The 26,071-nt window shown below is 44.3% G+C and overlaps 1 protein-coding gene across 2 annotated transcripts in view; it reads right to left on the minus strand.

The window, feature by feature from the left end:
- pacs2 (phosphofurin acidic cluster sorting protein 2) overlaps positions 1-26,071 on the minus strand; it is a 376,820-nt gene that overhangs the window by 68,248 nt on the left and 282,501 nt on the right. For both annotated transcript variants that reach the window (XM_072486155.1, XM_072486154.1), the window contains exons 13-16: positions 25,921-26,053; positions 12,069-12,119; positions 9,215-9,319; positions 7,522-7,628 (exon numbers count right to left, since the gene is read on the minus strand). In XM_072486155.1, the coding sequence (XP_072342256.1) occupies positions 7,522-7,628; positions 9,215-9,319; positions 12,069-12,119; positions 25,921-26,053 (396 nt within the window). The remainder of the gene's footprint in view (positions 1-7,521; positions 7,629-9,214; positions 9,320-12,068; positions 12,120-25,920; positions 26,054-26,071) is intronic.

Consider the following 26,071-nt stretch of genomic DNA (forward strand, 5'->3'; position numbering starts at 1 on the left):
TCCTCAGAGCCGAATACACTGTTTTGCCTGCAGCTGTCCGTTTGAGTCCTGTTGGCTGATTTTCCCATCAGCCTCTTTCGTTCGCCATTTTAGATCGGGGTTTGACCATTTTACTCGGGAATCAGCCATTTTAGGTGGCTACACAAGTCAGTCAGTTTAACCTCAGTGATGTGAAACCTTTTAGAAATGATAATCCAGGACAAAATTAACCACTTGGGCAAGTGCAAATTAATTAAGGAAAGTTAACATGGATTTGACAAGATAAATTGCATTTAACCACTATGACTTAGTTTTTTGATGAGGAGCTAACATGGTTCATATAGACTACCAAATGGTATTTGATAAAGTGCCACATTATAGTCTTGCCAACAATGTTGAATCCTATGGAGTAAAAGGCATAGTCGTAGGAGTTGGTTGAGTGACAGGAAACAGACCAAACTGGACACAGGTTGTTTTTACAAGCTTGGAGGTGCACAGAGGAATTCCGTAGGGGTTGGTACCAGGACCACTGCTTTTCTTGATGCATATTAATGACTTGGACATTGGTATTCAGGGTACAATTTCAAAATTTATAGAGGACAGAAAACTATGACGTGTTGGGATCAATGAGAGGTATAGTGATAGACTTGAAGAGGACATAGACATCTGATGGGATGAGTGGACATATGGCAGATGAATTTCAATGTCAAGAAATTTGAAATGATAAATTTTGGTAGACAGGACAAGGAGAGGCAATATCAGCTAAAAGGTACATTCTAAAGGGCATAGGAATAGGGTAGATGTGCACAAATCTTGTAAGGGAGCAGGGAAGGTTGAGAATGTGGTTTAAAGGCAAACAGGATGCTGGACTTTACAAATTGAGGCATGGCGTGCAAAAGCCGGCAAGGTATGAAGAACCTTTGCAACACTGATTTAGATTCAATTGGCACAGTGTCCAAAATTGGGCCCAATTGTGGTTTGATTGCCAACTAGTGGGCACTGCACTCGAGGAGGTATAACACCCTGGGCGGTCAATTTTAGCCCCACTTGACCTGGAGGCGCAACACAGGTGAAATTAGATTTTATGTAAAATGCCTGAGGTCCTTGGCTGAGCCCAATAAACTACAGTCACCAGGTTTGTAACTTTAACACAGTAACCTTTTATTATGTACAGTATTATAATTAAACATACAGAAAATGTAACTATCTAATACCCCTTTCCTAACCCCCCTCTCTCTATACACACACACACACACACAGGGAAAGGGATGGTGGAAAGGTAAAGGAAATATTCATAAAATAAAAATATAATGATCTTTGATGCACTGGGATGATTTCTGGTTAATGTTTCTCTGAAGTTCAGCTTTCGTTTTGATACTATTTCCTTATATGCTTGAGGTGGTTTCTCTGGCAAAGTTATCTCCCTTCTCTGCAGACTCAGGATTATTTCAGGTTCACAGCAAAGATGTGCCAGGCACTCAATGGGTTTAGAACAGAGCAGTTATTTCACTTCAGCAAGCGAGAGAGAGAGAGAGACAGAGAGAGAGTTCCTTTCACTTCCAAGGTCTAAACATTTCTGCCCAGTCTCTCAGAAAGCATCGTACAGGAACAAATAACTGATTGTTGTCAGACAAAACGCTGTCCCTGGCCAACCCACTGGTTGCTAGTTAACCCATCAAACCAACTTCTTCGAAAACATTTCCTCAGTTTCAACCTGGGAACACGGTGTCCTGACAAGCAGGCTGCTTCAACTGAGTATTCTGTTTCATGGCACACCCCGATTATGGGTCCCATCAGCCTTTCACTTGTTTATATTTTTCCTGCTCCGTGGAGAAGACTCTGGTTGTACTCCACAATTGTGACTTCAAAATGAGGAGCTCACAGATGACTGCAGTATTTCTTGAACAATCCTTGAACTTGTTGTGCTTCGGCTGATGGACATTACGTTAGTCAGAAACAGTAGCTGACATTGTAATATAAGCATTGTGTTAAATGCCCTCAGTGTACCACTCTATTCAAAGATCCCCATCACACAAACATTAGCAGGGAGCTTTCCAGCTGGAAAACAAATTACATCTACACAGATGCCCATTGTGCCAGTAATAACACTTTAAAAGATATAGTATTAGTTCCACTTTCTTGATTCTTCCTCATAGTCCAAGTATTTATTCAATTCAGTTTTGAAGCTATTATTGATTCTGCTTTCACTACCTTTTCAGGTAATGCATTTCAGATAATAACTTGCTGTGTAACACATTGCTATCTTATGCTTTCTCATGTTGCCTCTCGTAGCCATCTAAGATGGCCATCTGCAAAGGACCATGGGAATTATGGCCAACCCAGGACTCAAGACAGATACAAAGCGTGTGTGTATCTGAAACACAGATAACCAGACCTGATCGAAACCCCGCTTGTTTGCATTTAAAAAAAATTTTTTATAAAATATTTTTATGAAGGTTTTTTTAACAACACAATTTTTTCCCCTTACAAACAATAACCCCCACCCCCGTAACAAAATAACGCAAATTCTCCCTGAGCAAGATATATACAAGGCAAGATGGTATATTTACATAGCTTTATACACTGGCTCTTGGCCGCGCGTACCGTTTCCCCCCACCCTCCATGCTATCTCCCGCTCGTCCATCCCCTCAAACAGTCTCTCGTTCCCCCCCACCCCCAGGGTTGCTACTGCTGCTGATCGACCTTCTTCTAACGCTCCGCGAGATATTCTAGGAATGGTTGCCACCGCCTGTAGAACCCGTGCAGACCCTCTCAAAGCAAACTTAATTCTCTCCAATTTTATGAACCCCGCCATGTCATTAATCCAGGCCTCCAGGCTAGGGGGCTTCGCCTCCTTCCACAATAGCAAGACCCTTCGCCGGGCTACTAGGGACGCAAAGGCCAGAATTCCGGCCTCTTTCGCCTCCTGCACTCCCGGCTCATCCACTACTCCAAATATTGCTAGCCCCCAGCTTGGCTTGACCCGGACTTTCACCACCTGGGATATTACTCCCGCCACTCCTCTCCAGAACCCCTCCAATGCCGGGCATGACCAAAACATATGGACATGGTTCGCCGGGCTCCCTGAACATCTTTCACATCTATCTTCTACCCCAAAGAACCTACTCAGCCTCGCCCTCGTCAAATGCGCTCTGTGAACCACCTTAAATTGTATCAGACTGAGCCTGGCACACGAGGAGGAGGTATTAATCCTACCCAGGGCGTCGGCCCAGAGCCCTTCCTCAATCTCCTCCCCCAGCTCCTCCTCCCATTTACCTTTCAATTCTTCTACTAGCGCTTCCCCCTCTTCTTTCATCTCTTGGTATATTTCCGACATCTTGCCCTCCCCGACCCATACCCCCGAGATCATCCTATCTTGAACATCTTGTGCCGGGAGCAACGGAAATTCCCTCACCTGTCGCCTCACAAAAGCCCTCACCTGCATATATCTAAATGCATTTCCCGGGGGTAACTCAAATTTCTCCTCCAGTGCCCCTAGGCTCGCAAATGTCCCGTCAATGAACAGGTCCCCCATTCTTCTTATCCCCGCCCGATGCCAGCCTTGGAACCCCCCGTCCATCTTCCCCGGGACAAACCGGTGGTTACCCCTGATCGGGGGCCACACCGATGCGCCCATTGCACCCGTGTCTTCTCCACTGGCCCCAGATCTTTAGTGTTGCCGCCACCACCGGGCTTGTGGTGTATTTTGACGGCGAGAGCGGCAGCGGTGCCGTTACCAACGCCCCCAGGCTCGTTCCTTTACAGGACGCCATCTCCATCCACTTCCATGCCGCCCCCTCTCTCTCCATAACCCACTTACGGATCATCGCCACATTTGTTGCCCAGTAGTAACTCTCTAGGTTTGGCAAAGCCAACCCTCCTCGGTCCCTGTTGCGTTCCAAGAACCCTCTCCTAACCCTCGGGGTCTTATTTGCCCACACATACCCCATAATACTCCTACCTACTCTCTTGAAAAAGCCCTTGGTGATCACAATGGGGAGGCACTGAAACACGAACAAAAACCTCGGAAGGACCACCATTTTGACCGACTGCACCCTACCCGCCAACGAGAGCGGGAGCATGTCCCATCTTTTAAAATCCTCCTCCATTTGCTCCACCACCCTCGTCAAATTCAGTTTATGTAGGGCCCCCCAACTTCTGGCTATCTGGATCCACAGATACCGAAAACTCCTCTCTGCCTTCCTCAGCGGTAGGTCCCCTATCCCTCTTTCTTGGTCCCCTGCCTGTAATACAAAAAGCTCACTCTTCTCTACATTAAGCTTGTAGCCCGAAAACTCTCCCAACCCCTTCAGAGTCTGCATGACCTCCACCATCCCCTCCATTGGGTCCGCCACGTATAGCAGCAGGTCATCCGCATATAGCGATACCCGATGCTCCTCACCCCCGCGGACTATCCCCCTCCATTTCTGAGACTCCCTAAGTGATACGGCCAAGGGTTCGATCGCCAATGCAAACAACAGGGGGGACAGGTGGCACCCCTGTCTCGTCCCTCGGTACAGCCGAAAGTACTCTGACCTCCGCCGGTTTGTCACTACGCTCACCACCGGGGCGCTGTAAAGGAGCTTAACCCATCGAATGAACCCTCCCCCGAACCCAAACCTGCGCAATACCTCCCAGAGGTACTCCCACTCTACTCGGTCAAAGGCTTTTTCCGCGTTCATAGCTGCCACTATCTCTGCCTCTCCCTCCTCCGATGTCATCGTTATCACGTTTAAGAGCCGCCGCACATTGGTATTTAACAGCCTGCCCTTTAAGAATCACGTTTGGTCCTCGTGAATCACCCCCGGGACACAGTCCTCAATCCTAGTGGCCAGTACGTTCGCCAATAGCTTAGCATCCACATTGAGGAGCGAAATCGGCCTGTACGATCCACACTGCAGTGGATCTTTGTCTCGCTTTAGGATCAGGGAGATTGTCGCCTCCGACATTGTCTGGGGCAGGGTTCCCTCCTCTCTTGCCTCGTTGAAGGTCCTCACTAGTAGCGGGGCCAGCAGGTCCACATATTTTCTGTAGAATTCCACCGGGAACCCGTCCGGCCCCGGGGCCTTCCCCGCCTGCATGCTCCCCAAACCCTTACTCAACTCCTCCAGCCCAATTGGTGCCCCCAAACCAACCGCCTCCTGCTCCTCCACCCTCGGGAACCCCAGCTGGTCCAGGAATCGCCTCATACCCCCCTTCCCCCCCTGGGGGCTGGGATCTGTACATCTCTTCATAGAAGTCCTTAAATACCTTATTTATTTTCGTTGCACTTCGAACCGTGGCTCCCCTTCCATCTTTGATTCCCCCTATTTACCTCGCTGCCACCCTCTTACGGAGCTGGTGCGCCAGCATCCGACTAGCCTTTTCCCCGTACTCGTAAGTCGCCCCTTGCGCCTTCCTCCACTGTGCCTCCGCCTTGCCCGTCGTCAGCAGGTCAAACTCCGTCTGGAGCCGTCGCCTTTCTCCAAGTAATCTTTCCTCCGGGGCCTCTGCGTATTTCCTGTCCACCCGCAAGATCTCCCCCACTAGCCTCTCCCTTACCATTCCCTCTATCGTCTCCCTATGAGCCCTGATGGAGATCAGCTCTCCCCTGATCACCGCCTTCAATGCCTCCCATACCACCCCCACTCGCACCTCCCCGATGTCGTTGGCCTCCAAGTACCTTTCAATACACCCCCTCACCTTCCCACACACCACCTCATCGGCCAGGAGTCCCACATCCAGCCGCCACAGCAGGCGTTGGACCCTCTCCTCTCCCAGCTCCAGTTCCACCCAGTGCGGGGCATGGTCCGAAACGGCTATGGCCGAATACTCCGTCCCCCCCACTCTTGGGATGAGCGCCCTGCCCACAACAAAGAAATCTATCCGGGAGTAAGCCTTATGCACGTGGGCGAAAAAAGAAAATTCCCTGGCCTGCGGTCTTGCAAACCGCCATGGGTCCACTCCCCCCATCTGATCCATAAACCCCCTAAGTACCTTGGCCGTACCTTACCAACACCACCCACATCCTTTGCAAGCTACCACTCACCATCACATATCTCCCTCCATTATCCGCTACGATAGACTTGGCCTCAAATGACACATGCTTTCCCACCAGAATTGCCACCCCTCTATTTTTTGCGTCCAATCCCGAGTGAAATACCTGTCCTACCCATCCCTTTCTTAACCTGACCTGGTCCCCCACCTTCAGGTGTGTCTCTTGGAGCATTGCCACATCTGCCTTCAGTCCCTTCAAGTGCGCGAATACTCGAGCCCGCTTCACCAGCCCACTCAGGCCCCTCACGTTCCACGTTATCAGCCGGATTGGAGGGACTCTCACCACCACCCCCCCCCCCCCGCCGACTAGCCATCTCCTTTTCTGGGCCAGTCCCTTGTCCGCGTCTCCCTCACTCTCCAGTCCCCCAGCTGGGGGACCCCCGTCCCAGCCACCTCTTCTGTGTCCCGTTCTCTTTCGGCCAGTGCAGCAGCAACCCTTCCCCCCCCCCCTTCCCTCCTCTCCCCCCTCTCTCTCCTCTTCCCCCCCCTTCCCCCTCCCCCACTAGATCCCCGTCTAGCTTTTTTACTCCCCCCATATCCCTCCCGTAAGTCAGCTGACACCTGCTGACCCCGGCTTCCCCCGCCATCCCTTTAACCCCCCCACGTGGGAATCAATGTACATTCCTTTGTTCCCCTTCCCGCCCTTTTTCTTTTTTGCCGCGCGCGGGAAAGACAACCCCGCACTTCCCAAAGCCTGCCCCGCCCCCCAAGATGTGTCCATGAGGGCTTTTTGATACAGTATGTTGACAATCCAACCAGGGAGGGGGCCATACTAGACTTGGTATTGGGGAATGAGCCAGGCCAGGTGATTGATGTTTCAGTGGGGGAGCATTTTGGGCTTAGCGACCATAATTTCAGAATTTCACCTGAAACCATTGCAATGCGTACCACCTAAATGCAGCTTTGCCAGCAATGTCCACATCCTATGAAGTAATAAATTGACCCAGACATAAAAGAGCTTTATCCACTGAGACAAGGAGACTGAATTGAAATGCAGGTTTCAGAGTCAGCCTTTTCCCTCAAAGGGAAAGAGGCTTTACACACATTTCAAGGCTGTAAGAAGGCAAGTTAAACACAAACATTTTGCAGGACAGATGCACATCTTCAATCTAACCTTGTGGTTACGGCAAGATATGGGGAGGCCACTGGAGGAAAAACAGGTTCAGATGAAAGAATCCAGTGCTCTTATGGGATTATATTGACAAATAGATTTTTTCCCCTTAGGTACTCAATAGTTTCAAGGACTCATTCTTTTCTACAGAAGCACAGCGTAGCCTCTCCTCCTAATCAGTTGTGCACAAATCAATTTGATTTTCGTGGATGGCTCTTCTAAAACAAGTTCAATATATCTATATGTATTATGCACTCACATACATACATATTACAATAACACACAAAAGTGTATATATATATATTTAAATAATATATACGTACACATACACACATTTGCTTATACATCACAATACAGAATTATAACCAATGATAATGAAGAATGTTCCAACTCACAAGCGTTGTATCCTGGAGACGATGGTTATGAATGCTGCTTGTACATCTGCAGAGGAACACGTGCACACAATGGGGAGGTTGTGTTTCTGTAGTAACTCTGACACATACTGTAAGGCAGTAAAGTATTGTTAAACATGTATCCTATTCTCTGATTCAGTCGCAGAGTTACAATCAATTTTAACTACCAAAATCCAAAGTGGCAAACCAAATTGGAGGCTTGGGGAACAGTTTGAATGGAAGCAAAACTCAAAGTGGAGAAAAAAAAAAAAATCCAAATGCGTCAACTTGAGCATTTTCCTCACATCCACTAGCAGCAGAGGATTAGGAGCTAACAGAGTATCAAGTTCTATTTTTTCTATTTGGTAGTACAGAACTTGAGTATTGAAAAGAGTGCCGAATGGTTGGGAGGCAAATGGATTTTGATTGAAATGCACTAGTTGATGGTGACCGACCATTTTTCTTTATACATTCTTGGCCGCATTTTATTGCTCTTCGCTAATTACTAAGGGTATTAAGTGACAACGATGTAGTGTGAAACTAGAACCACATCAACCAGATTGGCTAGGGGTTCAAACTTTGTGTAGGACATGACTGGATATTCACAGTAACTTCATTGCAGTGTTAATGTAAGCCTACTTGTGACACTAATAAAGATCAGTATTAATGTTTCGACAACAGTTCAGCAGCTTTCATGATTTTATCTGGTGCCAGCTCACAAAGAACCCGATTTAGTGGATTCAGTTTGCTGTGATGGGAATTGAGCTCATAACCTCTGGGTTACTAGCCTAGTTTTATAATCACTCGGCTATATAAAGAAATCAAACCTCCCCATATAGCTGGCATATCTGAGACAGGGAACAGAAAGGGCTGGGTTTAATCTCCAGTCTATGATTGCGTGCTACATTTAGTGCCAGCATCCGTGTTTCGTAGAAAAACGAGCTGGGAATGCCATTCCGGATCACAACCCCCCAATTTCTGCTAGAATTGGGTGAATGTGGATTTGACTCTCAATGGTGCCATGGTCCACAGTTAGATTGTCTGCCGACACCCGAGATCATGGCGCATGACTGAATGGAGACCGCTTAGACAAGTTGCCAAAAAGCAAACTTCAAAATGAAAGGATTCAGCTGTGCAGGAGAGAAATTTGGAGGAAATAATTATGTACCACCATCATAAATCAGCATTGAGACAAGGAAGTGTATTTGTTCATTTTCTTGATGGGATTGCCAAAACAGGCATGTCGCCTTATGGCTCAAGTCATTAAAACGGCAATAGGTTAATGTTTCCTCCATCTAAAGATAGAAAGACTTTGTCATACAGTGCCTTTCATGTCCTCAGGAAGTCCCAAAACACTTTAAAAACAATTAAGTACTTTTGAACTGTAGTCACTGTTGTTGTAATGCAGGAAATGCGACAACTAATTTGTGCGCAGCAAGCAACCAAACATAGCAATGAAATAAATGACTTATCATCCGGTCAATGTGTTAGTTGAGGGATAAATATTAGCCATGGCATTGATAGAATGCCTCAGCTCTTCAAATAATTTCATGGGATCTTTAATGCCCACTTGAAGGAGAAAATTTCACCTTCAAAACAGGACAATGCAGCACTCCCTCAGTACTACTCCGTAGTGTAATCAATTGTGTATTGTAGGGGCATCTGTTATAAACATGCCTCGTGGGTTGATGCATACCTGTCCCTGCCAGTCTGACGTATTGATCAGAATTATGTTTTCTGGCAACTGCTCATCTGAAATTAGGATGTGATTCAACTGGTCGTAGACAGTTTTCCGGGGGATCTGCAGTAACAAACAGAATGCAAACACTGGTAATGCAGACACATTTTTAGTGCGCATTTTTCCAGATTTACACAAATCAAGTAAAATGAGCTGGTCACTTTGGTATGGAACCTAACTCTGATGCTTCAAATCTTGAATCATTTAAGATTAAAGCCCACACTTTAGGTTTTAAGATTCCTTGAACATTCAGCCCTTTGAGTCTGTTGATAGCCAGTGAAATCACGGCTGATCCGCATGTTGTAGCCATCCATCTACCTTGGCTCTATGTCCCTTTGTATCCTTGACTGGCAAAAATATATCACCGTCAGATTTAAATGAACTAATTGCGCCATCATCTGCTTTTTGGGGAGAGAGCTTCACATTTCCAACACCCTTTACATGAAGAAATCTTTCCTAACTTCTCTGCTAAATGGTTGGCTCTGATTAAGGTGATATCCCTTTGTTCTAGACTCCTTCACAAGTGGACAAAAATTCTCTCTCGCCTATCAATTCCTTTCAAAATCCTAAACACCTCAATCAAATGACCCTTAAAATTCTTTATTTCGGGGAATTCAAGACTAGTTCATGTAATCTTTCATCACAATTTAACCCTTGGAGCCCTGGCAATATTTTGTCGAATCTGTATTGCACTACGTCAATATAGGCTTTCTAAGGTATGGTGCCCAGTTCTCCAATGATTTAACAAAGGCTTTATGTAGTTGTAGCAAAACCTCCTCCCCTTTATATGCTAGATGTCTAGTTGTAAAGGCCAACATTCCATTAGCTATTTTGATTATTTGTTATACCTGGCTATTGGATTTTAAAGATCTGGCTACTACGTTTTAGAGATATTTACACCCATTTTCAATTTACTCAACAGCTTCAAGTCTCTAGACCTCCTCCATTCCTAGCTTTTTAGTTTAAATAATACTCAAATTTGTCCGTCCTCGGTCTAAAGTTGATGACCTCCTATTTACCTGCACTGACATCCATCTGCCACAGTTTTTCCAATTATTAACTCTATCAACGTATTTTCTTAATTTTATGTTCTTATTTACACTATTTACTACGCCCTCTAATTTGAGTATATACCCATTATTCCTACTCTGCCTTTTACTGTTTAATTGAACCAGCTAAAATAATTTGCCTTCAGCTCCATGAGCTTTAATTTGAGCTCATGTCCCTTATGTGGAACTTTATTGAATGTCTTCTTGTAGTCCATATAAATTACATCCATAGACATTTCCTTGCCTACCACTTTAGTTCCTCAATTAGGTTCATTATACATGATCTCCCCTTTACGAATTCACATTGGTTCTCTATAATCAAACCAGATTTCCCCAAGTATTATCATTCTATTCTTAACTACATATTCCTATAACTCCTCCTGTTAGATTTGCTGGTCTATTATTAAATAGTTCCTCTCTCTTTGACCTTCCTTAAATAATGAAATTACATTCGCAATTTTACATTCCAGGGGGCAATTCCTAAACTGAGACCGCTTTGGAAGACTATGGATGCAACAGCTTCGATTTCCTCACCCATACCTCTCAAACTCTGGGTGGAAATCATCAAGTCCTAGGGATTTGTCAGTCTTCAGTGCCATTATTTTTCTAATATGGTCTTCTTGCTTGCATTAATTTTAGTGAATCATTATTGATCCAACACCCCCCGTCCGGACTCCAACCGCAACCCCCCACCCAGAGTGTCAGGTATTTAATCCTCTCTCTTTGCTGTGAAAGATGACAGAAAAATATTATTCAACACGTCTGACATTTCCTTATTTTCATTTTCCGTTTTAAATTTCCCGACCAATGGAAACTATCGCTCTGTATCCATCCCATCTAGCCCCTTCAGAATTTTGTTGTTTTCAATTAGATCACTTCTCGTTCTTCTAAATCCAGAGAATACAAGCCCAATTTACTCAGCCTCTCTTCCCAAAGACCAATTTAGTAAACCTTCATTGTACTGTCCTCAATTCTAACCAAATAGTTTTTGATGTTTGCTTTCACTTACCTTAATCCCCTCTTACTGATGTTCTACTGGTATCTTAAAAAAAACATTAAACAAGGAATTCTAGAACAGCTATATGAAATAAATCAGCAAAACTGAAAAGTGCACAGAAGATTTGTCAGTGTTCGAAAGAAAAAATGTAAAAAGTTTAGTTGGAGATGCTTAATCAAAAAAGTCATGGCCAAAGCATATCAATGTTGCCTTACTTGATGTTCATATGCATTTTCTGTTTCTGCTCCTAGACCCAGTCCCTCTCTCTTGTCCCATCCTCAACCCCAAACTTAGGTCGTAATCCTATTCCTGAAATGTGCCTTTTTCCCCTTCCAAAAAAGATTCTGTCTTATTTGCTCAATGTTGAAGGAGAGAACTTGAGCGTCAACTGAGATTCTGGCATTTGTCATTCAATGTCACTGTGGTACAGCACTTAAATTCATGCACGTTGCAACTACTTGTAATTACCCCCCACAATATGTATGTGTTAAGGAATAGAAGTTGGCTCCAAGCATACAATAATGGAAGGTAGAAAGCAAATTACAAATGATTACCAAACTAAATGTGTAGTTGACATCACACAAGTCCCAACAAATCAGTTGAACCTATTACTCTCGTGTGTTTAGTCAAAAAAGTTTCAACTAGATGAACACAGATTTAAAATGTTTCTATTATTGGTGCTTTGCCAGGCCCAAGTTTTACTTCAACTAGCAAAATTCTTTTAAGTAAAAAACATATGCAAATAAAAGATTCACCGCTCACTTACTTGAGTGAATGCGGCTCTCTTCATGCTGTTCAGCAATGTCAAAGTAGTGCCCTTTGAAGTTAAGGGATGAAGGTTAGCAGTTATACAGATTTGAATATAAAATGAGTGGCGAAAAGGGAGAGTAAACAAGGCTCGACTCGTCAGATTTTTTTTAAATTAAAAAGGGTAGATATATTACTCCATTTACTACACACATATTACATACTTCCCTACAATTACAATTTGCAACATGATCACAACTGGAACCCAGCACAGTCACTCTGAATCTTTTATTGGATGAGTGGGGGGATCCGTAAACTCAATATTTATTTTTCCACAGGACTATTCCACCCTACAACTGAAATTTGTGGGTGTTTACTTCTCTCCCTTTAAATTGTGCCATATTCATGTTCAGTGAAACAGAGAATTAAACACAGCAGGAGTCACAGAACATAGGCCTTAGCGGAGGTATGGGCGGCACAGTAACACAGTGGTTAGCACCATTGCTTCACAGCATCAGGGTCCCGGTTCGATTCCCAGCTTGGGTCACTGTCTGTGCGGAGTCTGTACGTTCTCCTCGTGTCTGAGTGGGCTTCCTGTGGGTGCTCTGGTTTCCTCCCACAAATCCCGAAAGACATGTTGTCAGGTAATTTGGACACTCTGAATTCTCCCTCAGTGTACCCGAACAGGCGCCGGAATGTGGCGACTGGGGGATTTTCGCAGTAACTTCATTGCACTGTTAATGCAAGCCTACTTGTGACAATAATAAAGATTATTATGAATTGAAAATTAAACCATGAAATTGAGCAACTCCACTCATGTATGCATGTATGTCTCACCAGAAATGTCAGAGAGAAAAGAACAGTGACTCAGAACATGTTGAGGCTGGATTTTCAGAGTTGGGAAGGCTATGTGGACTTTTAAAGGAGCTTCAACTGAATAAACACAAATTTAATATGTTTCCCTGTAGCTCCTGCTTGCAGAAGGTGCCCTCATTTCTGACAGATCTAATTTCTGCTGGCAGGGAAGGAAGTGGGGCATGATTCACATAGGTGGAAGTTCTGAACTCAGCAAGGCCATTTGAACTCAATGCCGAGTTCAAAAAGAAACTGTTTAAGAGTCATAATCTGAAGTTGTTTAAAAATCCACAGCCGTTTAAACATGGATAAAACATAGGCTAAAGCTGTCAATTACAGTAAAAAAAAGATTGCTGAACTGCTTTGATTGTCAGGTCATCTGGTGTAGGTTAAAAAAAAAAACATTTCCATCTGTTGATAGAATTTCAATAGAGGTCTTTGTTGCATTTCTCAAAAGACTACCACTATGACATTATATATTCTGAGTTTCAAAAGCTACAATCATCTCAACAGAAGTCTTGAGTTCACAGTTTAATTGACATTTTAAAGGGGCTATTAAAGGATTAGCTGTCTTTGATGTGGGGTCTGAATAGAAATATGTTATTTTTATAAGGGATTAACCACTTGAGATTCAAAAACTTTGAATTAGTTTCGTGACTGGGAGTGCCCCCCCTGTCAAGTGTGTAGAGTGATAACTGTATTAAATTGTGAATATTTTTGAAGTTTACTTTTTTCAATCTCCATATGGCTCCTGAGATCTGCCCATGGTGGATACTGGGCTAGTAGCTGAGGTGGCGTTTGGGACATGAAGTGGCATGGTCTGAATGGAGGGCATGGGGATTAGAAGGGGACATGAGGGTGGGTGGTCTCATGGGTTGGCATGCAGGTGTCATGGGGGTTGGTGGGGCCCATTTGAGGATTAGAAGACCTTTTAACCAGCCCACCTCAACCTCTGACCCCCTGGGATGTGCTTCCAGGGTTGGCTGTCCCACATAATCCCACCCCGCCTCTCCGAAGCAAGAATTGGGTTTGATGAGGCCTTTGAAACTAAGGCAGGTCTGCCAGGTCAGGAAATTTCCTGACCCGAGCTACCTGCCTGGGTAGCAAAACCTTTGGTGCCAATGTGCAGTTAATTGTGGGGAGGAAGTAGAGATTCAAATCAAAATAATTATAAAAATGTATACAGATAATGAAGCATTTTGAAGTGTGATCATTGTTGTAATGTAGGAAATGTGGCAGCTAAAATTCACACAGCAAACATACACAAGCAGCAACGTGATAATGACTGGATGATCTGTTTTTGTGATATTGATTGAGAGATAACTAATGGCCAGGATACTGGGCATAACCTGCTTGCTCTTTGAAATAGTGCAATGGGATCCTTTTATGTCCACTTCAGGAAGCAGACAGGGACTCAGTTCAAAACTGCATCCGAAAGACAGCACCTCTGAAAATGCAGGATCCCTCAATGTTGTATTGAAGTGTCAGCTTTGATTGTTGCACTGAATTCTTCGAATCAATCGAAAGGTCATTCTCTCCAACCAAAATCTCCCATTATAGCAATTGTGGCTCACGAAGGTTGTGGGTTCAAGGCTCAAAAGACTTGAACACAAGTCATTTTGGGGGGGAAATGTCACCCTAAGTTTAATTTCTGGTGCAAAAATTGGTGCTGGTGCATTTTCCATTAAGATCTTCCCACACATAGTTCAAAAAAAGAAAAAAAAGATTAAAATTAAACAGGGGTGTGTCAAGTGAATGTACCTTTAAGAAATGGGCGTTTATCAAATACCTGGTGTCAGTGTGTGGGTGGAGCTGGGCTGTCTTTCTGTCTTTCACTTTCGTTTTGAGCTGTAAAGCTGCTTTATGGCTCTGTTTTGGGTTTCGTTTTCAGAGTTGGAGAGCTGTATTCAAAGCAAGCAGATGTGTAACATGATCTGTCTCTCTACAAGCTAAATAATGTCTTCAGCTCATTGATGATTTCAAAGTAATACCTGTTTCTGTAGAGAATTTAAACCTGCTGTCTTTGTAAAAAAGGGTTTAACTTATGGACGTTGCCAGGAAAGTTATTAAGGGTTACCTATAGAGTATTGCATCTGTGGGGTTGTGTGTGTTGGTAGTTGATAAGATGTTTACTCTGTGGTTAGAAAATGTTAACTGGGTTCATAGAATAAACATTGTTTTGTTTTTAAAATACTTAAGGTCTCTGTTGCATAACACCTGAAGAGAGGACCCTTATGCTCCCATAACTAAAATCAAATTAATAGTCATGGGTCAGGAGAACTCCATGATATACCTTGGAGTTTTCTAAATCCTGGCCCATAACAGGTGGCACAGTTGATCAGTGATTAGCATTGCTGCCTCATGGCGCCGGGGACCCAGTTTTGATCCTGGCCCCGGGTCACTGTCCAAGTGGAGTTTGCGCATTCTCCCCGTGTCTGCCTGGGTCTCATCCCCACAACCCAAAGATGTGTAGAGTAGGTGGATTGGCCACCCTAAATTGCCCCTTAATTGGGAGAAAAAAGTAATTGGGCACTTTAACATAGAACATAGAAAATACAGCACAGAACAGGCCCTTCGGCCCACGATGTTGTGCCGAACCTTTGTCCTAGATTAATCATAGATTATCATTGAATTTACAGTGCAGAAGGAGGCCATTCGGCCCTTTGAGTCTGCACCGGCTCTTGGAAAGAGCACCCTACCCAAACTCAACACCTTCACCCAACACCAAGGGCAATTTGGACATTAAGGGCAATTTATCATTGGCCAATTCACCTAACCTGCACATCTTTGAATTGTGGGAGGAAACCGGAGCACCCGGAGGAAACCCACGCAGACACGGGGAGGACGTGCAGACTCCGCACAGTCAGTGACCCAAGCCGGAATCGAACCTGGGACCCTGGAGCTGTGAAGCAATTGTGCTATCCACAATGCTACCGTGCTGCCCTTGAGAACAAATAAATCTACACTATATAATTTAACCGTAATCCATGTACCTATCCAATAGCTGCTTGAAGGTCCCTAATGTTTCCGACTCAACTACTTCCACAGGCAGTGCATTCCATGCCCCCACTACTCTCTGGGTAAAGAACCTACCTCTGATATCCCTCCTATATCTTCCACCTTTCACCTTAAATTTATGTCCCCTTGTAATGGTTTGTTCCACCCGGGGAAAAAGTCTCTGACTGTCTACTCTATCTATTCCCCTGATCATCTTATAAACCTCTATCAAGTCGCCCCTCATCCTTCTCCGTTCTAATGAGAAAAGGCCTAGCACCCTCAACCTTTCCTCGTAAGACCTACTCTCCATTCCAGGCAACATCCTGGTAAATCTTCTTTGCACCTTTTCCAAAGCTTCCACATCCTTCCTAAAATGAGGCGACCAGAACTGTACACAGTACTCCAAATGTGGCCTTACCAAAGTTTTGTACAGCTGCATCACCTCACGGCTCTTAAATTCAATCCCTCTGTTAATGAACGCGAGCACACCATAGGCCTTCTTCACAGCTCTATCCACTTGAGTGGCAACTTTCAAAGATGTATGAACATAGACCCCAAATTTAAATTTATTTTTAAAAATTAAAGATCTTCCCACAAGTAGTTCTGTTTTTTGGGGGCGATGCATGATTCACACTGGCATTGAGGGGTGGTGCAAGACATGCCAGCAAGCATGCCTTCAGAGAGAAAAGGATGCCCTGATTTCAAAGTGACAGTGAAGGCTTCCGCCACCCCCCCAACATTGCTGGCATCAGGGCTTCAATGGCAACCACCCCCTCTCCCCTAACCAATAAGAACAAGAATGGCAATAGAGCATTGGGGCCTTCCCACTGGACCTCCCTTCAAGTGCTGCCCACTTCCTGCTGGCAAAGACCCTCCCCCTGCAATCACTGGCACCAGCAACCCCCCACCCCCCCGCGGTTCCACCAGGGATTGACACCCCGTGATGGTGTCGGCAAATTCCTCCTTTCATGCCCCACCCTTTGGCAGTGCCAACATGGGCAGTGCCGGCATGTCACTGGCCACCCGGGGGTTGTGCCCTCCACCCGGCATGATCATCACATCTGGTCTCTCTGGTGGTTGAGACATGTAGTGATTCCCATTGGCTTCACATTGTGCCAACGTGTGCGAGAATAATGAGGAGTCCGAAGAATTTGACGTAAAACCGATTTTGAATATGGTAATGGCTGTTTAACTCTGCTTTTAATATGCTAATCTGGCTCACGTCCACAATGGTGTGAACCAGATCACATCAGTTAGAATGGGCCGGGAACATCGTGCACTGTTTAGCACCCAGCGCAGCTCCCATTTTTGGGCATCTCTCGTCATTCTCCCAATATAGTGGGATTTGTGCTGGCCGCAGCCTGGTCACAAAATCATCCCCATAATCTAGACTGCCACCCCCAATGCAGGAGTACTGCACTTTTAGAGGGATCATCTTTAATTTTAGACAATAAACTGAGGCCTCCATCTGTCTGCTCAAGTAGATGTAAAAAATAAGCCATGGTACTATTTTAAAGAAGAGCTGGGAAGTTCTGGCTGCTGTCTGGGGAAATATTTATCCCTCAACCAACATCATTAAAAACAGATGGTCACATTGCCCTTTGAGGAAATATTTCTGCATGTAAATTGGCTGACACATTTTTGCTATTACAACATTGATCAGAGATATATAAAAAATAATTGGTTAAAATCACACATTGGTCATCTTTGAGGTACTATATAAAAGCTCAGGTTCTTTTGTCTAATAAAGGGAAGGTTGAGAGGTGACCTGGTAGAGGTATTTACAATTATGAAAGAGTTTGAAAGGGTAGATGTAGAAAAGAAGTTTCCACTTGTGAGGGGGTCATAAATATAATAGTCACTAATAAATAGAACTTTAAAATATCACGGGAATGAGATAAATCATTCATGTGGTTGTGTTACATTGGCTGTAAAACTACTTCTTACGAATCTGAACTTAAGCTCTCTGGTTCTACTTTCTTGCCTTAGTTTGAGGTAATATTCTGGGTGGTACAGTGGCTTAGAAGAATCTTTCTGACATCTCCAACATTCAGGTCTGGATTTGATCCTGATTGACCAGGTGAAGGTTTCCTCTGCTGACTGCAGTGGTCCCGTGTCAAATCAGCTCATGGCACTGTTAATGTAGATCGAAGCAGATGCAGGCTCACAGCACAAAGTTGAGCACTAACTGGTATTCTTGCAAGGTCAGCTTGGATGGAAAGAGATGACAAATTACTTAGACTTGAGGGATATTATTTACTATGGCTAGAAGCAGCCTGGGCCAGTAACTCAAGGGGGTGTTATGAGATTAGCTGACGAGCGAGTTCTAAATCAAGGCTCATATGTCTTAAACTGGTAAAGTTAAAAACAGGGTTTTATGATGCACTGTATTAATCATATTGGTTTCAGTGCAACTCAGGGCAGTGAAATTGTCACTCAGGCAGTTGCTGTGTGGTAAAATGTAAAATGCATGCACTTTGAAACCGTAATTGAAGAAAATCTTCACAAAGGTAAGACAATTAACAAATTAGACAGAACAAAAAACCACGCAAAACATCTGCACTGGTATAAATGGAAATACAACATTGGTGACTGGAGGGAGGGTTTTTTTCAGTCTAGACTTGATAAACAACATCAGCTGTGTTTGAGTGGCTCTCCATATGTTACAGCTGTAACCCTAAGTTATCAAAGGGTAAAAATCAGAATAACTTCTTAACTGTCTGTCCAATTGGTCTCTTTTTCCCTGATCCAAAGGGTGGCACTGGCTAGCTAAAAGCAGGGGTCACCAATAACTAAAAATAGCACCCATAAATTAAAAATTGGTACAGGTAACTTTAAGTTAGAACTTATAAATTTGTATCAATTAGAGTCAATATCTTGGTGTTACCTTGTTGCCATAGGACCTCTACAGTTCAGAAGGAGGCTATTTGGCCCATCACATATGCATCGACTCTCCGAAAGAGCACTTTACCTAGGCCCACTCCCCTGCCCAATCCTCGTAACCCCGCACATTGATCATGGCCAATCTGCCTAACCTGCACATCTTTGGACTGTGGGAGGAAACCCGAGCACCCGGAGGAAACCCATGCAGACACGGGGAGAACCTGCAAACTCTACCCAAATCTGGAATTGAACACAGGTCCCTGTGAGGCAGCAGTGCTAACCGCTGGGCCATCATGCTGCACTGGTTGTAAAAGGGTTTCATACTATCTAGTGAACAGATGTTGATATTGAGTGTCCACCTGTGTATGTAACTGAGTTTAAAACTTGAACAATTAGGAATATAAGGACAGGAGTCAGCAATTAAGCTTCGTCAAGGCTGCTCTGCTATTTAATTCTGTAACTCAACTCCATTTACCAACCTTGGTTCCTAATCCTTCATACCTTGAACTAACAAATAAATTATCTTGGTTTTGAAATTGATCCCCAACCGCAACAGCATTTTGGGGAACACTGTTCCAGATTTCCACTACCCTTTCTGTGAAGAGGCGCTTTCTGGCATCTGCTTTGAGCCTGAATTCTAATCTGAACAGAGAAAATAATTTCTTACGTTCCACCCTATCAAATCCAACCAACAGAATAAGCACCTCAATTAGGTCACTCCTTAATCTTGTAGAAGCCGAGCCTATATAGTCCACTTGGGCCATCTGTTCCCTGTTCCTAGTTGACCTTTCACACACTGCTCACCTTTGTTCTGCCATTAACTCATTCTAATCTTTATGTCCCACTATCAACACTCTTCCTAGCCTTAATCACCCCCATTTTGATTTGATTTATTGTCAAATGTACCGCAGTACAATGAAAAGTATTTTTCTGCAGCCGAGGGAACGTACACAGTACGTACATAGTAAACAAAGAGAATAATCAACAGAGAACTTTAACAAACGGTACATCAACAAACAGTGATTGGTTACAGTGCGGAACAAGGGACCAAACAAAACAAATACATGAGCAAGAGCAGCATAGAGCGTTGTGAATAGTGTTCTTACAGGGAACAGATCAGTCTGAGGGGGAGTGGTTGAGGAGTCTTGTAGCTGTGGGGAAGAAGCTGTTCCTCTGTCTGGATGTGCGGGTCTTCAGACTTCTGTACCTTCTGCCTGGTGGAAGGGTCTGGAAGAAGGCAATGCCTGGGTGGGAGGGGTCTCTGATAATCCTGTCTGCCTTTCTGAGGCAGCGGGAGGTGGAGACAGAATCAATGTGGCGGTGGGAAGCTTGTGTGATGCGCTGGGCTGAGTTCACCACACTCTGCAGTTTCTTGCGATCTTGGACCGAGCAGTTGCCATACCAAGCTGTGATGCAGCCGGATAGGATGCTCGCTATTGCACATCTGTAGAAGTTTGTGAGAGTCGATGCAGACATGCCAAATTTCTTTAGCTTCCGTAGGAAGTAGAGACGTTGTTGGGCTTTCTTGACTGTTGCATCAACATGAGTGGACCAGGACAGACTGTTGGTGATGGTGACCCCCATAAACGTAAAGCTATCGACCATCTCCACTTCGGAGCCATTGATGCAGACGGGAGTGTGTCGTGCTATGCTTCCTGAAGTCGATGATCAGTTCCTTGGTCTTTCCGACATTTAGAGAGAGGTTGTTTTCGGTAATCCATGCAACCAAGTGATTTATATCCCTCCTGTAGTCTGATTCGTCGTTGTTTGAGATATGGCCCATCACAGTCGTATCATCCGCAAACTTACAGATTGAATTGGAGTTAAATCTTGCCACACAGTCATGTGTTTATAGGGAGTACAGTAGAGGACTGAGCACACGCCGTTGGGGGGCCCCGGTGTTGAGGACTATTGTGGAGGAGGTGCTGTTGCCTATCCTGACAGATTACAGTCTGTTGGTGAGGAAGTCAAGGATCCAGCTGCACACGGAGGGGTCAAGTCCAAGATTGCAGAGTTTGGTTATTTGTCTTTTCGGGATAATGGTGTTGAAGGCAGAGCTGTAGTCGATGAACAGCAGTCTTATCTCGGTGTCCTTGTTGTCGAGGTGTTTGAGTGTTAATTGTAGAGCCAGGGAGATAGCATCTGCTGTGGACCAGTTGTGGTGATAGGCAAACTGCAGTGGATCGAGACCGTCTGGGAGGCTGGCAGTGATCCGTCTCATGACTAGCCGCTCGAAGAATTTCATAACAGGCGTCAGGGCCACCGGTCAGTAGTCGTTAAGGCACGCAACCTTATTCTTCTTTGGTACTGGCATTATGGTGGTCTTCTTGAAGGAGGTGGGGACCTCAGAGCGGAGGAGTGAGGTGTTGAAGATATCTGCGAATACACTCGCCAACTGGTCTGCGCAGGCTCTGAGTGCTCGCCCAGGTACTCCGTCGGGACCCGTCACTTTCCGCGGAGTCACTTTCAAGAAGGCAGCTCTTACCTCTGAGGTTGTAATAATGAGTATGGGTGTGTCCAGGGCTGTTGGGGCGGGTGGCACTGAGGCATTGGCTGACTGCTCAAAGCGGGCATAGAACTTATTCAGATCATCGGGTAAGGATGCTCCAGCCCCAGATATTCCGCCTGGCCTTGCTTTATAGCCTGTGATCTTGTGTAGGCAAGAAATTTACATTCTTTTTGTCTTTCTGTCCACAACATCTTTGTCAATCTCCACCTATCGCTGCCCTCTATCCTGCCCCACCGCTCCATCCCCCACCACAACAGTAAAAATCTGACCCTATTTCCAGTTCTCTCTAGCTTCGACAAAGAGTCATCCAGACTCAAAACGTTGGCTCCCTTCTCTCCCCACAGATGCTGCCAGACCTGCAGTGATTGTCCAGTATTTTCTGTTTACTTTAGGATTCCAGCATCCAGAGTAATTTGCTTTTATCTAGCCTATATAACTTGCCCTTATAATTTAACCCTTTCAGCCCAGTTATCTGTGATACATCTTTGTCACATTTCACCCAAGGCCAATGTATTCCACTTGGAAAAAGCCAATATAAGCACTGTAACCTTAAAAACTACCACAATTACCATTTTGGACAGCTATTGTGACTTGTAGGCATGTCAGAATGAGAAAGAGTCATTACTTGGTGACCTTTTGGACAAAATACATCAAAGAGAACTTTGAAATGTTCAGCAAAGTTCTCAAGATCACAATTCACCTATAAATTAATTACCATCATACATTGTTAATGTTCTGTAAAGAAACTTATGTATGGTTTTAAAAAGTAACCCTGATAGCCACAGCAATTTTCCTTGTCTCAAAGACCAGGTACCCAAGACATTTTTATTTTGATACTGTTCTGTTGCTGGAAGGCACATGGGTTCCTGCCAGAAATGGTCAATATAAAAGAGCCAAACTGCACACCTTCACCACCAGTAAGACCGAACTTAGTCTGAAGAACATATATGAGGCAGGAATTATCCAATTGATAGGATAAACAGGGACCTGAGGCAGGCTGGCTGGTTGGAGGAGGGCAACAACACTCAAGGTCATTGGTCTCCATCTGAGTGCTTTTCTCTCAACATCTCACTGAAACTCAACCCAAAGTGTTTTTCTGTCAAATATACAAATTAGGAAAGAACCCTTTTTTATTGATGATCATAAGGCTCTGCATGAACATGGCTTTTTTTTTTTCACTGACTATTTTTTCCCCTTCCGGCCTATGCATTGATATAACACCAGCAGTGCCTGTGGCCCTGATGGCCTGTGGGGCCATTACTTCATGCAAGAGCCTGGGTGCTCGATTGGCTGAGTGTGGTGGTGGGTTTAACACTGGCCTTTTTAACCTCATAAATTTGGGTTCAGAACATGACCTAACTGGCAGCACAGTAGCATTGTGGATAGCACAATTGCTTCACAGCTCCAGGGTCCCAGGTTCGATTCCAGCTTGGGTCACTGTCTGTGCGGAGTCTGCACATCCTCCCCGTGTGTGCGTGGGTTTCCTCCGGGTGCTCCGGTTTCCTCCCACAGTCCAAAGATGTGCAGGTTAGGTGGATTGGCCATGATAAATTGCCCTTAGTGTCCAAAATTGCCCTTAATGTTGGGTGGGGTTACTGGGTTATGGGGATAGGGTGGTGGTGTTGACCTTGGGTAGGGTGCTCTTTGCAAGAGCCGGTGCAGACTCGATGGGCCGAATGGCCTCCTTCTGCACTGTAAATTCTATGTAAAAACTGACAAGAGTCCTCTGCGGTGGACCAGTTGTGTTGACAATACATCCTCTGTCACATTCCTAAACAATGATCTTGGGCAGAATCCAGAACAAATTACAGAATATTTACAAATGAATGGGGAAAAATATGGAGTGATTTGTTAAAATCCAACTTGTGTGGTAAATTTAAAATGAAGAAATTATGAATTATATAGACAAAGTAAATACATTGGATGGAGTAAGCTAAAGGTAAAGTCACCATAGTCCCAGATGACTATAGGCTGCCTTTCCTTTTTGAGGGTGGAGAGCTGACTGGTGGTGATTTAACCCGAGGATCACCACACCTCAGGCGAGGGGCAAGGTTGAGAAGGCGGGGTTTTCATGAATACCCTCAGCCAGTATGGGAATGGAGCCCACGCTGCTGGCCTCGCCCTGCATCACGAACCAACTGTCTAGCCAACTGAGCTAAAATATATGAATTTTCAGAAGGTGTTTGATAAAGTGTTTGATAAAGTGGCTTGCAATAGAAGTAAGCCGATCAATCGGTGAGTGCTCATAGAATCAGTATAGGGAGTTGACATTAATATCTATAATGTATGATCCCTGAAGTACCCTGGAGCTTAGAACTACAATGATTGATGCTATTGATTCATCATGCCATCAGGTTGAGTAATATCTGCATGATTTTAAAATTTACAAAAGAATTCAGAAGGCAAGACTCACGCTGATGTTTATTTATCTGTTGCAGGGATTCACACCATTCAGCTCTGCTCCTGGTTCCTGCCCACAGACTGACAACTGAGGACCTTCAAGGCCCAATCAGACTTGTGCCTTAAATGAAGGCCTTCTGGGAGTGTACAGTTAAAGGTTAAACACTGAGAAGGAACCTTTCATTGCACTTGATGAAATTAGCAAGCACGCAGGATAGGAAACATCAAAATTCTAGAAGCTTTGTCCTCATTACATTTCTTTAGTAAACCAAGTCATGTAAGCAGAAGGTATCATCAGTAGTGGCAATTTTAAATTAATAATGCTACCCCCCCCCCCCGCCTCACTAATTCCTCAACAGTGGAAATAGCCTTTCCTTATTCACATTATTAAAATAGTAATAACTCCAATTTTTAAAAGAAAATATCCTATTAGTCTTCTCTGTCCCAGCACAACCTTATCCTTGGTCAAGGTGACCATCCATTGTAGGTTTAATAGTTTAGGTTAAATCTAACTGCCAAACCTAAAACTGTATCACGGAAGCAGCAAGGAAGTTCTGAATAAGCGAGATGGAAACTGAGACAGAAACACAAAGACAGAAAACTTTGCTTCTGGGGAACTTTGGAGAAAGAGAGAAGTGAGGCATATTTCAATGTACTTTCCCTGCCACCTCAACATATCAGGGATGGTAGGCATGCTTTCTGATTCTTGAAAATATTATCCAGCTACTTCCCATTTATTTGGAACAATGGAATCGGACAATGTAGTAGGATGTAGCTCTTTACAAATTGCTAAGTCCCACTCCTCTTATCCCACTGTCCTGCAAATTTTCCTTTAAAGTATATATCTAACTCCCTTTTGAAAATTAATAGAGAGCAGCAGTTCCAATACTAATCTATGAGGGACACTAGAGTATACTTCCTTGATAAAAACCTGTCACACTACTTCTCTATGCTTTCTGTCTTTTAACAAATTTTGTATTGACATGGCCACTACCCCATTAACCCATGGGCTGCAATATTGCTAACAAATCTATTATGTGGCACTTTAGCAAATGTATTTTGAAAGTCCATACACACTATGAACCACACGATTCGCATCAACCCGGTTACCTGTGCCGGTTATCTGTGCTAACTACTTTGCTACAGCTGTTTAGCACAGGGCTAAGTCGCTGGCTTTGAAAGCAGACCAAGGCAGGCCAGCAGCACGGTTCAATTCCCGTACCAGCCTCCCAGAACAGGCGCCGGAATGTGGCGACTAGGGGCTTTTCACAGTAACTTCATTTGAAGCCTACTTGTGACAATAAGCGATTTTCATTTCATTTAATTACAGGCAGAAATGGCAAAAGACTGCTCTACGGTGATGCAGCAGAGTGCTGCTGTGCAACCCGTTCCTATTATTTTAATAAACTATAGCATTGTAAACTCTGAATCTCCTCCACTGTGTGTTTCCTCTATACAATATCCTGTTTTGAAGAGTTCCACAATGGACCAGAGTATTTGCATGCATTATTCAGTGTAACACTGAGCAAAGGTGGTACCGTGTTCCAATTCTTGGCTGATACTCAGTCGGCAGATGGAGCCATGATAATGGAGAAGGTGGGCAGAATATGAATTATAAGTTTACTGCTTTAGATAGATAGAGGTTTGCACAGCTCATGGTTCCTGTCAGAAGTGTATATTTATGAATGAGAGTGGAGAACAGAACTGTGATGTGCCATCATATAGAGTTGTCTACCATCATTGCAAGTTATGGAGGCTCATGAAATAAAGGATGATTATTTGTTTGACGTGCCAGATGTGTTCACTGAACTGTACCTGAACATGTCTCATGCCTTCCGAGTAGAAGGAAAAATAAAGCGGAAAAAAACACAACCAGCCTCATAAAAAATGTTTCAACATTACAAAGTTCTTTGACCACCTATGATCATCTTGCACATAATTCTTGCCTGGGCCACAAACCTTCAGAACATTCACTTTTAAACGCTGGCCAAATTCTCCCCACATCAAGCAGCTCGCAAATAAACCTGCGACTGGGGGGGGCGGGACGGCAGGCAGAGGAATCAAACAAATAAAGTGCATCATGTTACAATGACTTTAAAAAAATTCAAAACTGGGACATTTTCTTTGGAGAAACATAAGGTTTTAAATTTTGTACACAATATTTCTTAGGATGAAGAGAGTTGCACCTTTGTTGAAGTAGGGTTTTTGTTCCAATTCTTGCACCTACCTGCAGGTGCTGCCGTGGCTCCGGTGAGCGCTCATTATCCAAGCTGTTTGCTCTCTCGTTCTGCTGTCTTGCGGGCTGCCGTTCTTTCAGGGACGTGCTTCTTCCACGGCGTCCCACCTGTTTTCCTTCTGACCTAATGAAGCAAGGTTAC

The sequence above is a fragment of the Scyliorhinus torazame genome, chromosome 2 (assembly GCF_047496885.1).
Source record: "Scyliorhinus torazame isolate Kashiwa2021f chromosome 2, sScyTor2.1, whole genome shotgun sequence".
Classification (NCBI taxonomy): domain Eukaryota; kingdom Metazoa; phylum Chordata; class Chondrichthyes; order Carcharhiniformes; family Scyliorhinidae; genus Scyliorhinus; species Scyliorhinus torazame.